This window comes from Eriocheir sinensis, chromosome 28 (assembly GCF_024679095.1).
Source record: "Eriocheir sinensis breed Jianghai 21 chromosome 28, ASM2467909v1, whole genome shotgun sequence".
Taxonomy (NCBI): domain Eukaryota; kingdom Metazoa; phylum Arthropoda; class Malacostraca; order Decapoda; family Varunidae; genus Eriocheir; species Eriocheir sinensis.
In genome coordinates this window covers 311310-330128 of record NC_066536.1, presented here as the reverse complement: position 1 = coordinate 330128, position 18819 = coordinate 311310, and the positions used below count along the sequence as shown (strand labels likewise).

Genomic DNA, 18819 nt, shown 5'->3' with positions numbered 1-18819 from the left:
CCAAATCATCATGGTCTAGAAGGGACAGGCGGAGGGGAGAGGAAGGGAGACGTTTTGTAAGAGAGATTAGACTATTACCTTCTCAAAGTCTCAGTTCGCTTATGTCTGCCAAAAGAAATAGACAAAGAGGAGGAGGAAAGTACGCTCTGTAAGGGACGTTATATTGGAAAGATGAAGCGAGGTTGTTTTGCACTTTCTATAGCTTTTACTCATAGTCATCCTGCGCAACCCCAACTCCTTTTTCCCTTCTCCCTGCTTCTTCTGTTTCCATCCTTCCTTTCCTCCTCCTCCTACTACTACTAGCTACACCTTTTCCTCCTTTCTTCTTTCCAGGCCTCCTCCTTTTCCTCTCTTCACTCCATTTCCCTTCTTTCCAGTCTTTCCTTTCCTCACTCGGCTTCCATCTTTCTTCTTTCCAGGCCTCCTCCTTTTCTTTTCCTCCCACTGTTTCCACCTCTCATTTCCCCTTTCTCCCTTTCCTCCTGTCTCCTCTCTCCAACCCTCTTCCCTTTCAGATCCTCCCTTTGTCCAGGTTCTTGTCTATCTACCCGCAACACTATCTTCCACATCAACCTTTCCTTTCTTCTCTCCTTTCCCATCCTCAACTTACTCTTTCCTGTTCTCGTCTGCGTTCTCTCTTCCTCCCTTTACTCCCTCCACCCCTTCCCTTCTTTGGTCATTAATCTGCTTTCTCCTTTCTCACCCTCGTACATTCTTTTCATGTTCTCTCGTCTACGTTAATGCTTTGCTCCCTTCCTTCTCTCTTCGCCTCTCTGTCTCTCCTTTCATATCTCTTCCCTTTCTTTTCTCCTTCATCACCTTGCTTTCCTTCTCCCTCCTTTCCAGCTTGGTGTGCATGACTTACCCTTTATGAACTCACCACCTGTGTGCCCCGCTGACCCCACACCCACCCCACCCCACCCCACCCTACCCCGCCCGGCTAACATCCTTCCCTCGCCCACAGCTGCTGCACGACGAGCGAGTGGACAAGGCCAGCGGAGGGAGTCGTCGTCGGTCCAGCCTAGTCATCGTCCGGTCGTCCCCTGACTCCCCCACCTCCCAACACGACTACATCCCCCCCACCTCCTACACCCTCAACTCCCATAACACCCTCGCGCCCCCGCCCGTGAGTCTGGCACCGCCGCAGACCACCACGGCAGTCCGCTACCATGCCCTGCCCGCCTCCCCCACCAAGGAGCCGCTGCCGCATAAGAACCACCGCCGCCACCACCACCACCACGTCTACGAAAACAACATATAGAGACCCCCACGGCGAGGACTCAACTTGCGTGTGTCTCCCTGAATGGACGAAGAGGACGGAGGAGTGTGTTTGGTGGCTGCGAGGACGAGTGAGGGACGGAGCGGGACTTGCGTACCTCAGAGGGACTTTTGGAGACTCCAGAGGGGGACCAAAGCAACTCTTATTTTTGCTAGACATTTTTTGCAACCCTTCCTTCCTTCCCTTACTTCTCCGCCATCAGGCCATCCTCTCCCTACATCCTATACGCACCACACCCAGCTGTCATCCTGTAGGCAAGGTCACAACTGAGCTCTGAGGCCGAGGTCCTCACATTCAGTCCTTTTAGCCATCCCTCGCCCCGCCAACCCAATCACCATCTATTTAGCGCCACCAGTGCCCATGCAGGCGAGGCTCCTCAGGTAAATAACGACGCTCACTGTGCTCAAGAATGCGCCTCACACACACGCCGAACTCAAAAGGAAGAAACAGACGTAATAGTGATCCTTGCTCGGGAGATGATGTAAGGACTTCACCAACACTTGCAAGACCAAAGGCTTGCCGAGTGAGCCGGAGTTGAGGCTTCGTGGAGTCTTCCAGAGACACTCAACGGTGTGATGATGAAATGCTACAAAAGTAAACAAAAAAAGAGATACGGACGGCGCTGTGAAGGTGGAAGAGGCTCTCTTAGTGTGGGAAAAACTAAGGAGTCTGACTCAAACCTTGACTAACTAGGCGAGTGCAAGCGTGGTGCAGCAGTAACTCGGAAAATTGTCCTTGCTTTGCCAGGTTCTGCCCAACAACCCCATGACACGAACCGATGGATCAGTCACGGAATGACTTGTTTATGATTTTGCTTCTCGAAGCACCAATGTTAAGACTAAACCACTCTCTTCTTTTATTTTTTTGTCTTCAGAATGACGATGGTCTGTGGATCTGCTTTGTATAGCGACTATATGTATAAATTTCGCGAATTATTTTATCTGATTTAACTTTGTTTTCCAAAGTGGTGGTGATTGTGTGTGTGTGTGTGTGTGTGTGTGTGTGTGTGTGTGTGTGAGAGAGAGAGAGAGAGAGAGAGAGAGAGAGAGAGAGAGAGAGAGAGAGAGAGAGAGAGAGAGAGAGAGAGAGAGAGTTTACCTGTTCAATGGATACTTCATCGAGGCCGTGGGGGGTGAAGACAAAGTTACTGCAAGGACATGTTTGGAGTCACTGACTTCCCTGGCGCCTCGGTTTTCACTCGCTCAAGTGTAGCTTCAATCAAGGTCTGAAAGAGGTAACGCAACTCTTTAGACCTTGGCTTCTTCATCAGTGTTTTGCTCACGCGGAACGTAACAAAAGTGTGCTATTTTAGGCTAGTATAGAGATGATCGCGCGGCCGGCAGGACGGAGGAGTCGTGTTCTAGCGATGTCGTCCGTCAACATTTATACTGAGAGGAGTCGTGCCGCGTGAATCACTTGTGTTTCCTGTCGTGCTGCAGCGTCGTGTTCCAGCGGTAGTACCACAGCAGCGTCACAGTGTGCCCCGCCAACCCAGCACAAAACAGCAGCTTTATGTTCACAGCAAGGCCAGAGGGTCACGGTGGTCTCGCACAGCGCGAGCCGTCACAACTCGTGTACCGGAAAAGTAATTGTTGATGTGCTGTGCTGAGCCACGTGACACAGCAACAGTCACAGTCCCGGGAGGCCTAACGTTTGAGACACCAACAGCTGCCCTCTCAGGCACGGCACCATTTTTTAATTAACCTGAGCGCTGCCTTCATGGTGTCATTTGTCACACCATCTATACTCTAGCTGGCTCTCGAAGACGCATCATTCAGTTATGTGACGAAGAGACTGGCTCAGAGCAACAAGACCTGTGACAATACGGTATATGGTACTCAATAAAAAGCGTTAATTTTACTAAGACGTGGACCCGCCTTTAAGTGATGTAATATTAAATTTCGTGCCGCCAGCGGAGCCTGTCGAACGTAGCCTGTGTGTACCTCTCCGGGACGGTTCTCAATAAGTGAAACATTTGCGCCACGAGCTCTTTATAAGGAACTGATTAGTCGGTCGTCGTTAGAGTGGCCGTAAGGAAGGCGTATTTACGGTCACACCTCATGCTAACGGCCTTGTATCGTTTTATAACAATTGTGTATCGTGAGAAAACTTTTACCACGTGTGATGCTAGGAATGCCTCCATCTCTAGCTGTTGTAGCATTTGTAACGTTACTGTAGTGTGTTGCAGAATTTGTAACACAGCAGTCGTGGAATTTTAACATTTATAACGCCATAACACTATATATTCTATAAAGTATCATTTATATGACGACAGAAAGATATAGACATTCCAAATATTTATAACGCTACAATCTTGTACGGCAACATTTATAAGGCCCATAATTCTTGCACACCTTAACGTTTGTGATGCGACACTCCTATGAGCGTGTGCTACATACTTCTATTAACATATGTATTTTAAAATCCGTACCCATAGGTTTCATCATATTATAAACACGATTACTTGTACTATTTCAGAAAACTCAACCCCTCAAACCCCTAACATTTGAAAACACTTCAGCCCAGCTCCAGGGCTTTTAACATTAGTAAAGCTCATCCGCTCAGAGGAGCGAGACGTGATACATTTATATCCCGTCAGCACAGGGAGGCAAGCAGCAGGTGGGGCTCGTGAGGCCGCAGGGTGCCTGGCCCGTAGTGCTCCAGGCGACTCCTAATCAAAATCAATTAATAAAAAAAACAAAAAACGGTGGGAGAAGGGAGGGAATAAGAGAATTAGGAAAGAGCGAAAACTATTGTTCTACTTTCTTCTCATCTCTTTGGCATACGAACAGAGGGAGAGAGAGAAAGAAAAAGCTAGAAAAAATAGTTCTGGTATTATTAGGGCCTTACTGTGGCAAGGGAGGCAGAACAAGGAAGACGAGAATCACTGAAGGGGAGAAATATGTTCATTGTTCAGTAGATGCTTTTACGCCTCCTTTCACCACTAAATGGCGGTGCTTGTGTATTCAACTTCACTGATAAAAAAAAAATCAAAGTATCTGGAGCATACCTAAGAAGAGGGAGGCTGGATAATAAAAGATATGTGAAGAATTAGCAGGGAGAGAAAGACCATATTGCTACAGATGTTATTTACCTTGTTCGATTGCCCTATATATCAAATTTCACGAATAGATGGCAGTGCTTACGCGCGGTGCCATACTTCAATGATAAAGTAAATATAAATTTTTCTTCTGCTGTAATTATAGAGAGAGCGTATATATGTATGTCTCTATATTCACTTGTTTGCGTACTATAACTGCCTCTTTCTACTTGTACTTGGAGGGTTCAACTCAGGTTCTTCCCTATAGTTTTCGAGTGAGGTACAAACAGACGCATAAACAATAATCAAACGCAACACCAAACTCCGCCGTAAAGTGATACGATTGAAACGGAATCAAAGGATTTTTAGAATATATTAAATGTGTGATCGAAACTTATGATGCCTATTGCATACTACATTTGTGACCTCGTGTCTTTTAAACCGCAGTACGTATGTATTCAAGAATAAAGAAAATATATATCTTTAACGAATCTTGGTGAATCTATTCTTTATTTCTTCTCCTTGAAAACAAAAAAAACATAATACTTGGACATGGAGTGGAAGAAATCGACAGTTTTGCTCACTTCTGTAGAAAATATGTTAGGATTCAATGTGGAGCTAAAACAATCAAACAGTACTTCTCTCTCTCTCTCTCTCTCTCTCTCTCTCTCTCTCTCTCTCTCTCTCTCTCTCTCTCTCTCTCTCTCTCTCTCTCTCTCTCTCTCTCTCTCTCTCTCTCTCTCTCTCTCTCTCTATATATATATATATATATATATATATATATATATATATATATAAAACAGACACGCACACACACACACACACACGCTGAATCATAAAAACTGTATGTGGAGTATAAGTAAGGAAACGAACCCTATTTGTCCTTGCTTCCCTTTCTCTCGTTTCGGGAAGACCATCGTCCCGCACAAGGCTATAAAAAAATAATTGTGACAGACGCAAGTGAGCACCAACATACAGGAAGGCAAGGCAGATGTCTGGGTGTAGATGCTATAGTGACACTCAATGTATAGTGACACTGTATAGGAAGGTTGTGTATGCTTTCTCATTTGTAATTCTCTCTCTCTCTCTCTCTCTCTCTCTCTCTCTCTCTCTCTCTCTCTCTCTCTCTCTCTCTCTCTCTCTCTCTCTCTCTCTCTCTCTCTCTCTCTCTCTCTCTCTCTCTCTCTCTCTCTCTCTCTCTCTCTCTCTCTCTCTCTCCGTGATAGGCTGATAGGCTGTGGACGAGGTAGGTTTCGGTGTTAATATGAAGGGCTGTGTATAGTTTTAGTCTCTCTCTCTCTCTCTCTCTCTCTCTCTCTCTCTCTCTCTCTCTCTCTCTCTCTTTGATACATATTAATAAAATGGCCCAGATCTTCCTGAGTATTACTATCCTTTACTGTTCAAATTGCCTTACTCGATTTCAGACATCGTCCGACGAGGGATGGCCCTCATGATTACGTTGTCATCATTGATGGTAAACATAGACTATGTGTAAAACAGGATGGAGCAAGGTAAGCATTGCATTTATGACTGTGTATATATATATATATATATTTATTTATATATATATATATATATATATATATATATATATATATATATATATATATATATATATATATATATATATATATATATATATATATTGGCTGAGGTGCAAAGGTGACATCTGGTGAAGTATTTTTGTTCCATTTTTAGAATAGAGATTGTCAAGAGGCATTAAAAAGGACCAGGTCTTGCATGATTAAACTGTACTTGGGATTGGGTGGTCTTCCATCCTCTGACATTGTGACAGGTTGTTCAATGGGGAACTAATGACTTTACTGCATAGTTTATTACCAGAGATTGTAGACCAGTGGGATAACCACCTTATGCACATACAAGACAGTGCCAGTAAAAGATATGAAGCTGGAATAGGGAAGAAGCCTGATTGGCCAGATGAAATTGCCAAGCAGGCTTAGGACCACTGGGTTTTCTCCAGGGCCATCTACATGATTGGGAACCCAGCAGAACATGATTTCTTTCTCTAAATTTTATACTTGAAACAATGGTGAATGTCTGTTTTACCAAGAGCACATATATAAAATGCAAAATAATGTAAATACATTGATAGTTTCACTTTATTAAATATATCTGTCACGTAACTTATTACAGTGTGAGCAAAAATAATGTTTCACTGTACAAAACATTTGTTTAGATTCATGGAAAAAAAAGAAATAATCATACGTTATGTTCAGGTATGCTGAGTACCGACCAATGACAGAACATCATAAACAAAACCATGAGGTCAACATTTTTATGAAAAACTTAAAGCAAAACCTTATTTTTACCTAAAAATATTAAACCATTTTCCAAGCATCAAAGAACACATATGGAAAAAGATATATGAAACCATCAATTATGTAATTACAGGATATATGAATAAGACTACAGTATAATAACCATGATAAATGACATTATCTAGCTACAGCAACATCACTTGTCTGCTGCAGGAAAAATTCATAGTATAATAAAATACTTAATGAAAAACACACACTTCCAAAATACGTTGATTAATATATGTAGTAACAAAAAGAAAAATAAGTATACTAAATGTGGGGGAAATCTTATGATGCAAACCGAGTCCCAGCTGTGCTATTTAAAAGCACATAATAAACATAAAAAATAAAAAAAAATCTGAGTGACAACAGTTTATAGAAATAATTGTATATTTCAATTGTAATGAATAAACTGCAACTTCATTAACAAAATATTTCCAGTTTTTTTATAAGAAAACAGAGCTGAAAATCCAGAGTGCCATAAAGAAATTTTTAAAAACTTTTAAGAGACAACTACACCAGACGGCTAAGCATTCAAAATGCATTGCACAATTTCTCAAATGACATTAAAGCCTGAATATTCCATAGGATGAACAAACATCTTGACTAACACTTCAGCTGTCAGTGCCCTCGCTTGGAAGGTTTCGATATAATGCAACTATTCATGAGGAAAAATGTTATATCAAACAATGTTTTGCTAGAATATACTATCATTGTAAACAAAGAAAAAAAGATAATTATTTGGTTTAACCACTGTAACAGGTTATTAGCTCTGTATTTTCCATTAAATTATCTACAAAACACCCACTGGAATAGATTGCTCATTATATATTTTTAAAACTCCTGCAAGTATCTTGTTTTTATTTTGTCACTCAAATCATCCACACAGGCAGGCCTCAGTACCGACCATAACCATCACTGCTAGAGGTATGGTTCATGTTGGAGAACGATGTGTAGTTTCCTCCACTGAACGATGGAGTGGAGAAGCTATAAAATGAGGACTGGCCAGTGGGATGGCCGGAGTAGCCTGCACCACCGCTTCCAGCACCATAACCACCACCACTGCCGATGGGGTTATAGCGATTGGCAGTTCGGTCTGCGGCCATCTTGCCGCCCTGGTGGTACTGACGATTCTGCTGTGGATTGGAAGAGACAGTGAGAGCATGATAATACAACTTAACAATTCATACAAATGCTACGCAACTAGTAAAAAGCATGTAAACCATACAATACATTAAACTGTAAAAGGTAACAGAAAACTGAGCAATTATTATGAAGAATAAGTGTTTTATAGTACTGTGTTAATATTAATTAAAAATGAATAAGGTAATCAAAAATGTTTAGCTAATATCCTTGCAAGCATTATCGTGACAAACACGCCATCTAAAAACTTACACTTTTTATAAAAACTGATTAATAATCATACCTGCATCAAGCAAACTTTATAACAGAATGCTAGTACATAAATGTATCTATGAAAATTTGTAAATTTACTGCCATTAGACCATAGATTTTTGTTGTTTGTGCAGCACTCATATGATGTGTGATATGGTTTAGCATTAATCTGAGTAAGAAGATGCACAGCGAATCCATGCTAACATTGTTAGATAAATAACAAACAGGATATTTCTACCATACCCCCTAAAAACATGCTGATGATATAATTTCCAAGTACTAAGGCCCAATAGGAAGTCTTACAATAGTTCACCAACTACCTCCTAAGACAGAGTAGATAATTAAAAAAAAAAAAAAAAAGGAAAGGTGATAGACAAAGAAAAAATATTAAAAATGTGGCATGAAAATAATTCATAAAGCACTGAAATATGTATGTACCAGAGATCCCTTCCAATTTATGTTGTACTGACTGTCCTCAAAGTAGTTCAGTTGTTTGACTCAGCACCAAGTATTCATTACAAGACATCAAATTTACTAAGTAATAAAGTTACAAGATTACAGATTGTATGGACATCTACATAAACATATGTAGCTTGGAGCACAGTAAGCACTGAATAGGAGGACATATATGTAATTAACTCTATTTAGGATGGTTGTTAAGTTGTAGTTTGCATATGAGACAATTTGAAAGGCAAAAATAACCCAAGAGCATTGACAATCTGAATTACATCTGGTGTACATTACTTAGCACTCTAAGTTGTCAAGATAACACTAAAACACATTAGCAACCTACAACTTTAACACTTTCACTGCCTGAGGCATTATATGCAACCAAGATTCTTTGTCATACTTTGTATATTCTTATGTGCTAACACAATTCATTTTCAAATCTTACTCAAAATTGTTTAATAACTTTGAAGCAAAGGATATCTAATTTAATCTTGAAATGAAGAAAGGATATATCAGAAAATTATTGAACAAAAATTCTAATAAAAATGTAACGTGATAATACATAACAGATATTAGAATATAAGGTCAAACCAAAAGATGACCTCTTGGAATTGCCTACAATCTATAAGCCATTCACACTTCTACACTTGAGACAAACGTAACAGCTTCCTACAGCATATACTGTATGTCATCAATCTTTGTAAGGTTATTATTGAAATTATGACAAACTTTAATTTCTTTGAAAATCAACCATAATCCTTTACTATTAAATATCCAATGCTGATTTAGTTAGTAATAATCTAATTCCAGGAAAATACACACAAACAAGAAACAGAGTATTAAATTTATCAATACATTGATAATATATGTATTGGAAGACATTTATTTCCTTACTTAATTTCTCTCATTTTCATAAAAAAAAATCAAGTTCTTATTTTTCATTGATCAAATTAAACATAATTCTCCCATCTTCATTAAAAGTAATCAAGATTCCTCTTTTTCCATCAATTATGTTTGTTTCCTGCTCCGAACACGGATGATGACGCAAACCATAGCCCAGAGGTTACAGCCACAAAAGGTTAGTAGAATGACTACCCACAAGAATGGTTAAATAAACATAACATGCACCTGGCAACAAAGATCACATGGCCTGACTTTGAGTTCAGTATAAAAACTAAGATAGAAAATTGCTGAAAACAAGTTAAGCTTTGATGGTTACATACGGAAAATGAAAAAATGATTAAGGTTAGGAACTGGTGGAAAGAAGTAAACGTGAACTTGAGGGATGGATAAATATGTAAAAGCAGAGTTAGCATACTGATTTCAGGAAAGGTCATACAGTAGTGTCAGGAAAGGGCATACAGTAGTCAAACCAATAATGACTTCCACAATACCAATTTTGACAAATGAAATTATAACAGGTGCCCATTTTTCATTATGTTAAGTCTCTTTAATTACAAAAATTTCAGAATATGAATGCATCAGGGATATTATTTGTTTGCTGCCATATTGACGGCGTTGCTGTCCACTCCAACTCATCCTTTAAAAAAAATAATAAATAAATAAATAAATAAATAAAAAAAAAGTGAAATGCAGCGTTATATACATGGATAAAGGAGGAGATGGAGGGAGTGACTTGTTGCCTGAACATCCAACAACTTTTAAGTGAAAGGAGAACAAATACAGCTACAAGATGGAGCAACATTAAAGAGTGCCAGTCTTAGTATTTTTTGTCATAGTGTAAAATATGAAGATGAATAGAGACATAATGAGAGTGCCAGTCCTAGTATTCTTTGTTATACAGTGTAAAACATCAAGATGAATAGATATTTTAGGGGAGGCAATGGATGAGTGGCTACTGTGGGGGTCCCACGTTCGCCACGTTCTGGACAGTGCGGGTTTAAATCCACCGATACCACCTGGGATTTTTCAGTCACCGCCAAGTGGCCTAAGAGTATCCACATGCTGTCCTCAAGACCACCTATCGACCAGGACTCTAGAGGAACTGTCCAACTGAGTCAAGAATGAGCTCTGGGGGCCAGCGTAAGCCAAGAATAGATAGCACCACTATAAACACTTGCCTGCGTCATGAGAGGTCCAGGCCCCTAAAGAAAGCCTACTGGTGCTATAGGCCAGAACGGAGAGAGAGGGGGAAAAATATCAAAATGACCTTAGGGGAGACCATAAAGAGAACTGGCTAGGAAATATTTTGGTGGTACTGGAGCTAAGGAACAAGCTATGAATGACATTGGTGAGGTGAATTTCAAAATGAGAAAAGAATGGGTGAGATTTTTAAGGAAGCAGCACCCACAACTGTCTTCATATGTATTTTCATAACAAAAGAAGTTTTTGCTATAATAATAACTATTTCTAAAGCAAGTAGAAATTATTGGCCAGTCTACAGTATATGCAAGAATGTGGCCATAGATTGAGAGAGAACTGAAGGAAAATGTGGTTCAGGAATAGCAGTATAATGAGCACAAGGCGTTTTTGAAAAGTTAAATGACTCAGTATTGTATTCCAGACATGGCGATAAAAAGATATTGTGACTGGTTGTATCTAAAGGGAAATGAAGACTGAAGAAATGGAACATGCTGGAACATTATATTACTAGTCTGTTTTCATTGGGAATTTTAGGTCACACCCTCTCAATTTTTATATAGATCTTGATTGGCCACGTACTGTTCACACTGTTGCAATACCACATGGAATGTACAAAATATATATTTACAACTCGAAATCATCATAAAATATTAAGGACTATGAATAAAAAAATAAATGATAAGTACATAGTTGACTGGAATATGATTTTTTTTATCATATACAGTATTTTTTGTCATTCATCAAGCAATACGTGAAAAAAAAATTATCATCTTGTGTTACAGAAGGAAAGTTATATGGAGTGACCTAAAAATGTCAATGTTGCCATCATGACATAGGTATGCTTTATAATATTCCAGATATCAGAAAACTATGAACACACAAGAGTGAATCAAACTAATGGTTTCCAACACAAGTGACTGGCTGCTACTTGACCAATCATAACTGAAAGAACAAGGGGCATGGCCGCCTGTAATTTCCTAATGAAAGACTATAGTATTGTAATAACTGCCTATATAGAACAACATAATGCTGGAATTAGATTCTGATTAAATTAAATGTTGTCTGTGAAGACTAATGAGGAAGGACATTGTCACAGTCACCAGAGAAATCCAGGTGTTTCATATTAGCCCCAGCTTAGTCATCATCTAATATGGTAGATCTGACGATTGCCACTTTGCGTGTCAAGATATTGCTGTATAAATCTAAACAGATAGGAAGCCTCCCGTAACGAACACCACTGAGTGCCGGGAATCAAACAAGTACCTTCTGAGTAGAAGTCAGGGCAGCATACCGACTGTGCCACCGATGAGCTAAAAGGTCACCGCGCCAACGGCCACTTCTGTGACCTATTCCTAACGCCCCCGCCCCCACTGTGGGCATGAAGGGTGAAGGTGACCCGCTCACACTCATGATGGTCAGTAATACTTTTAATCAACCGTTTCCGTTTAGGCACATACGGTGTATATATTCATTAGAGAAACTGTATATTACATTACATTGTTGTGTTATTACACTGTGGTATTACAGTTTCTCTAAAGATAGGAAGCCTCATTTTCTAGATAAACTTATAATGAGAGTGGTTACATTATGAGAAAAAATAAGAGGGAATTATTCTGAGGGGAACAATAATTCTTGAATACCATAACTTTTGACAATGCAGCAAACAAATGAATAAATACATGAATCAGGCAATGGAAACTGCAAATTAATCTACATAAGGGGACCCTCCACCTGTAAAACCCGAAAACTTCGAAGATTTTCTGGGGGGGAAAAAAAAAAAAAAAAAAAAAGACTCCTCCATCATTTCTCCATACTCTGTGAAAGTTTCAGGTGTCTATGATGAAATTTTCCGTTAGAGGGGGGGGGGGGGGGCGGGGGGGGCGTATCAAGGGTACCTGAGTAGTCATCCCTCTTCATACCACAGTTTTCTATTTGACAGCTTTGTTTATACCATTACATATTATATAGGCTTTTGTTTGCTTTATTTTTGTGATATTCCTCTAAAAATATATCACTGCTCCTACTATGGCATCATCTCTTAACGAGAGCGCTTAGCTTGTGCGCTGCTCACCCCGTTGGACAGTGTCTGAGAAAACGGTCATTTTCTCAAAACACAAGTTTTTGGTATCTGAAGAAACACTTCTTAGTTTCTAACCTATAAAAGTGATACTATCATATGAAAGTTAAGGAAAAGACAAATTTTTTGTACATAAAGCATTAATGATATCTCTTTTAGTCAGGATTTTATGTATTTCCTTCTCTCCACAACAAGGCAAAAAAATCTTTGAGGTATGATTTTTTTTTTTTTTTCCATGAAAATGAGGATACATATTCCAAATGTTTTACTGATGAATTGTAGCAATGGGTATAAATATTTTGAAGACCAGCAGTCAAAGGCGTGTTTCATAGAATCATGACATTTTTCCGAAGAAAAAAAACTCAAAATATTTGTCCAAATTTCATCAAACTTTTAAGTTTTTCAAATTTCAATATAACAATAATAGATATAGGTAAAACATTCTGAGGAGCCAAAAAAAAAGTACGCGTTCAAGAGTAACAGGCGGAGGGTCCCCTCAAAAATTCTAGACAACTGACTAAACATCCATGAAGTCATGGATAAAAGACAACAAATCCTACACCAGCATTCAATTTAATGGAAATTCAATATATTCCAAGGAGCAAGACAAATATATTGTGCATTCTATTATTTCTTTTTAAGTGGTAATAGAGAAAAGTATGATGTGAAAAAAGAAAAGCAGCACTTTAAAAATTGAATTACATGTAAATCATAATACTCGTATACTGAATTCTTAGAAAAAAATGTATTAAAGAGTATGAGTGAACAAAAATATTAAACACAAGACAACCAAATACAGTGCTGGCTCAGTCTCATGCATGCAACAATGCAACACCATAGATTCCTTTGAAGACTGATGTGTCCTGAGCTTACATCTAATGGTAAGATGCTGCTACCCATAACAAGCATATGAATGGCAATATGAGATGATGTGTATCTATAAATAAATGAACAAAATCATTAGCTGATATTTTTACAAGGTGGTTTAAAATTCTAATTCATATTTCCAACAAAACAGGAAACATTCACAATAAAAATGCTGATGGGACAGGGTCCGACCCGGCAACTTCATTAAGCTAATTAAACGTACCCAAACTTATGTTTTTTTACAAGAGCATGCAATAAACCAAATATTTTTTTCTCAATAGTCAATATGAAGTTCACACACCTAAACAAAAGGGTAACTCCGACAAGTGAGTTGATTATCATGGCATCAGGAAGCAGATCATAAGGATCCAGTGACTGGTATGCATTTGGGTGATAGGTACCAGTTGTTATATTGCTGATGAACACAACTGTAGCAGTAGTGTAACTAAGGTGGGGCATGTGCCCTGGGGATATAATTTAGGGGTAATCTTTTATTATAATAAAAATATATCAAATGTTTGACAATAAGTGTAAATCATTATACTGATTACTCAATTACATGTACTGTTAAGAGTAATTCAGCAATTAAAAAAGAAGGAATAGTTTCAATAGAATCAGTCTTTTATTTGTCTTAATTTCTTCAACCCTAATTTCACCTTTGACTAGGTAAAGCTTGCAAAATCATTTGTGGTCCTTATCCTGAGACTTCCTTACTTTTTAAGATATTTACTACAAAGTACAACACATGTCGATATACTATTAAAAAAGTGTCAGGTACAAACTCAAATGAATAATTTCACAGGATTACAGGACTAACTACAGTGGGGTTTTCTGTCACCGGTCCGTTCCAAAAGGCATAATGTTGTGCAAAATTGTTATATGAACTGAAGGGCTTGTGAGGAAATTTATTTCAGACCTACCTACCCCTAAGAACCCCAGACTTGAAATGGGGTATATAAATTATAAAAATGCTTTTTAAATGCTTAATATTACTAACCTTAATCTGAACTCAGTTGACAGTTTAAAGGACCGCATAATGTAAATCTATTCTACCTTTGACCAGATAAGCTGTGTGGTTTGTTGACATGGGAGCGGCTATTCATTGAGCAGTGCAAGGTCTTGGTATTAGTCTTGCCATCATTATTCTATGGTGACAGGCTATTCTTCATTAGGTTTAAGGGGGATTTTGTTAGTTTGAAAATATTTTTTGACTAATTGAGCAGCAATAGATTGCTATTTTTACCAATTCTGCTCGGTAAATAACTACATACGCAACAACCTATTTGCTTTCATTCATCAATTCGATAAAGTATATAGTTCACAATAGTATATGTTTGGTCACCTTCTGCAATATGTTTGGTCACCTGTTAAGTTTAAAAAGAAAATGGCAGACGCTTTGTACCTGCCACAGATGCTGCATCATTTGTTGCCATCTAATGCAGGATTTTTAATAACTTGTTCTACATAATCTTTTATAAATATATGCACAGCTCATATTTATTTTAATATTTCATATCATAAGAGTTCTTCGTCTTGTTTGAGAAAGAGATGGTGATGTTCTGAGACCGGCAACATGCCACAAAAACTTGATTGCTGTTTATATCAATTAGTGCTGTGGATGGCAAGAATAACATGATGAATATGGGTAATCGCAAGAGAAATTCATGGTCTCTGGTTGAATAATGAAGACAATGGTGGACAATGCATTATGGTTGCTGAGGCTTATAACCATGGCACTGCTGTGTGTGTATGAAATGAGCATTAACTTGTGTGGGAGGCAGGTGGTTCAAATCTTGTGTGGGTCACACAAGAGAGCAGGGAGGGGGAGAAAAAGAAATGGTGAGAGCCAGCTCCATGGGTAGCAAGTGGAGGGAGAGAGAAAACAGTAGGAGTGTATCACACTTGGGTGTCAGTGCACAATGTCATAATGTTCTACAAAACTTTGATTTTGTTCTGCAAGGTGTCATACCATGAATCTGACGGTGTCCCATAATGACATTATAAGGCGCCCCACTGTATTTCCTATTTCCTGGTGGGGATAATATTCTCAGACTTGTACAAGACTGTAAATGCCCTTTTATATGAAGTTAATGCTAGGAGAATGCCTATACTCCATGAAAAAATTTCTGCCTTATCAATAAGAAAGTTTACTTTTCTGAGATGATTGCTTCAACAAACAAAAGATAAATTACATGATAAAGGTCTAAAAAGCAGAACAGAAAAATATTTAGTAAATCAGTGAAGACAATGAAGCAGTATGAAGTGCTAATTTTTTTGTTTATTGTTTTGTTCATTTCTAGCGTTATCTTATGCAGTAAAAGTCGTATTATCAGAATAGCAGCAGCTGCAAAAGCTTAAATCATTAAATATTTCTAACTATTGGACAACACCCAAAATTACTACCTGTGCAGAGATTGAGGCATTTCAAACGTTCAGAGGGGTAGTGTTTGATAATCTATAGGCACAAAATTGTTTTATGAATGACTTAATTGCTGTACTGATCCAGCAGGCTATGACTGATTGCATCTAGTCTGAGGGGCAGGTGCAAATGGAAAACAAGTGATGCCACTTTCCCACTGCTAGACTGCTTTTTACTATATTGTATAATACTGTCATTAGCTGCTTATTTTCTTAACATTTTTGACTGGGCTTTGTTGCTGTTTGGATGTCCTATAGTAGTTGTACAAAGTGTAATATGGGTAAAAATAGAAATATGCCACAGCTTTGTTCACACGGTTGACAGCATTAGTGAAAACAAAAGCAACAAATGTGAAAGAATTTTGAAATAATTTTAGTTGCCCACTGCATGGTGGTATTTGTCATTTCACTAACCAGGGTTCAGAAATATATTCATGGAAAATAATAAAGTCCAGAATATTCTCGAAAACAAATAATTTAAAGTCCTGTGTGCAGCGCTGCCCACTAAATACACATACGAAAAATTGCAGGCTGATGCTGCTGAGTCATGGTGTACCCAAGTTTACCGTTTACCGTTGACGAGGTTTCAGGCCCTGCTCCGCCGCTGAAGCAGCGCTCTACGAGGGCCGTCAACAATTTCAACGTTAGCCTCAATAATAGTCTTCGATGCACTTATTCTCAAACATTGTAGTGAATGAGTGAGTGTCTTAATTTCTTTCACAAATAATATCACATATAACAATTAGTTCAGTGTTCATGTCTGCTATTTTCATAATAGTATCACAATTAAATATTCAACAATTATTTCCAGCACACTGAACATTCATCACACACAATTTATCTTTGAGTACAGACACTAATTAATAGCCATGATCAGTCATGTTACGAATTCTCTCAATTTCAGTCTGGAGAACTACACAACACTGGTCATTCGCTGAGTGGTTGATTTCTGGCTTCTTGTGTCTCACATTTATGCATTTCTTCTCAGCCATGGTGCACTCCCGTGATTTATGATTGCCAGTGCATTTGAAACAATTTGGGGCATCTCCATTGGTCTTGGCAGTACAGTTGGCCTCAAAATGGCCATATCTCTGACAATGATAGCGTATAATTGCATGGTATCTGTCTCTCACTGTGTATATTCCCCATTCTAATTTTAGCTTGTCGTGATTCTTGTGAATCAGCTCTCTTACAGTTGGGTCACACCTCAAAATGTAGTGCATCGTGCCGCCAGCCGCAGGCTTGCTAAAAACCAGCTCAATCTTATCCTCAACACCCCCAATGGCGTGTAAGAACTCACTGTGGTCTGAGATGGTCTCCTTTATTTTTTCCTTGGTCTCCTCTTTATGCACATTGCATATCATGATCTTTGGTTTCATCTTTCCAACACTCTTGGTATTAATTTGCTCAACAGACTCCAGTTTTCGAGCAGCCTCATCCCTTGTGTTCTCATTATCAAAGTTCATGACAATGTTACCTCTATTTGTAAATCCTGAATCAGTTATCTGAATACCATTCAATGCCTGGGAGACTTCATCCTTCATGTCTGTTGCCTTCTTTTCCTGTGTAGAAGCTTTTACAACTAAGAGATTTTTCTTGACCTTGCCTCTCTTTGCCACCTCAGCCCAGCTAGATTCAGCATGCTCAGCACCTTTAAGCGTGTCAACAACTGATTCCAGCTCCTCCTGCACCTTCACAGCCCTTGATTCAACTTCATCCTTAACCACAGATATTTCCTAAGATAATTCTTGCTTGAATTCCATTCCATTTTTTCCACAAATTTGGTAGCCAGAGATGCTTTATGGAGGCATGGATTGCACATCCAATTAATTTTGGGTATATTCTCCTGCTTAATTCCAGACAAATGAGCACACTTCACATGACACCATTTAGGGCACAAACAGCATCCAATCCATTTCTCGCATGTGAAATCCTTACAAACGTAACACAAATCCAACGGGGCCTTGGCTTTGCCAGCCGTGTCGACACAGCACTTTCCACACGGAGCCAGACGCAACACATCCAGTCCAGTCAGCACCATTCCTGCTGTACTGATGGACGCTAATTTGGTCTTTTCGTGAACCACCACATCTTCCAGAACACTGTTTAATCAGAATTGCATATCAGCCCTACTTATTATGGTCTACTAGGTAGCTTATTATGCTGCTATGTAACCCAAAGTCCTAGGACCATAAGAAGCAATTTTCATATTTTTATCTAAGGGGGGATGTAATGACTGTGTTGGCACAATAATCAAGTGTGGTTTTGGCTTCAAAACTCCCAAGTAAAGCTCATCACTTCAAAATCCATTTGTCCAGCCATTTATGCCACCACTAACTCATTTTGCTGGAAAACAAGATCAGTACCTCTTAATTTGAATATGTATCTATTCTCAGATAGATAAGAAGGTTACAGTATGAAAGGGAAACCCCATAACGACTTCTTTAGCTGGCTGAGGATTCTTGCACGGGGCCTCTTCACTGTGTTGAGTGCAATGATCACTAGACAATCAGATCACTAGTTGAACACTCAAAGTGGAACAAGACTTGCTGCCAAGCAAAGATGCAGCTCTATTTATCATACAGTCACTGGGTACTGAAAGTTGACAGAAACCTCAGATATAAATTCCTACTTCAGAAAATATTGGCTACAATCTGGAAAAGCTGTTTTGTCTAATAATACGGTGGAGACGGGTGATTCAGGGTTGGTACCAGAACACCCTGCTCACTTAAATTTGTCAGTTATCTTGAAATCTTTTTCAAAAGTCCCCCACCAAAAAAAAATATACTACAGGATATAAACATTATGTAACAAACATGCCTGAAACAATATTTTACACACTATTCTCCTGAAGATATTTTTGTTTTGGACA

General features: G+C 38.8%; 2 protein-coding genes across 7 annotated transcripts in view; one reads left to right on the top strand and one right to left on the bottom strand.

The window, feature by feature from the left end:
* LOC127004336 (uncharacterized protein DDB_G0271670-like) overlaps nucleotides 1–4999 on the top strand; it is a 92139-nt gene extending 87140 nt beyond the window's left edge. Inside the window, exon 6 of the mRNA XM_050871895.1 lies at nucleotides 965–4999. Within this exon, the coding sequence (XP_050727852.1) occupies nucleotides 965–1261 (297 nt within the window). The 3' untranslated portion in view covers nucleotides 1262–4999. The remainder of the gene's footprint in view (nucleotides 1–964) is intronic.
* Nucleotides 5000–6425: 1426 nt separating this feature from the next.
* The window catches only part of LOC127004335 (sex-lethal homolog), a 62568-nt gene continuing 50174 nt past the window's right edge, over nucleotides 6426–18819 (bottom strand). For 3 of the 6 annotated variants that reach the window (XM_050871889.1, XM_050871887.1, XM_050871888.1), the window contains exon 7: nucleotides 6426–7773. In XM_050871889.1, the coding sequence (XP_050727846.1) occupies nucleotides 7534–7773 (240 nt within the window). In that variant the 3' untranslated portion in view covers nucleotides 6426–7533. The remainder of the gene's footprint in view (nucleotides 7774–18819) is intronic. The other 3 variants (XM_050871892.1, XM_050871891.1, XM_050871893.1) reach the window with 3 other exon arrangements.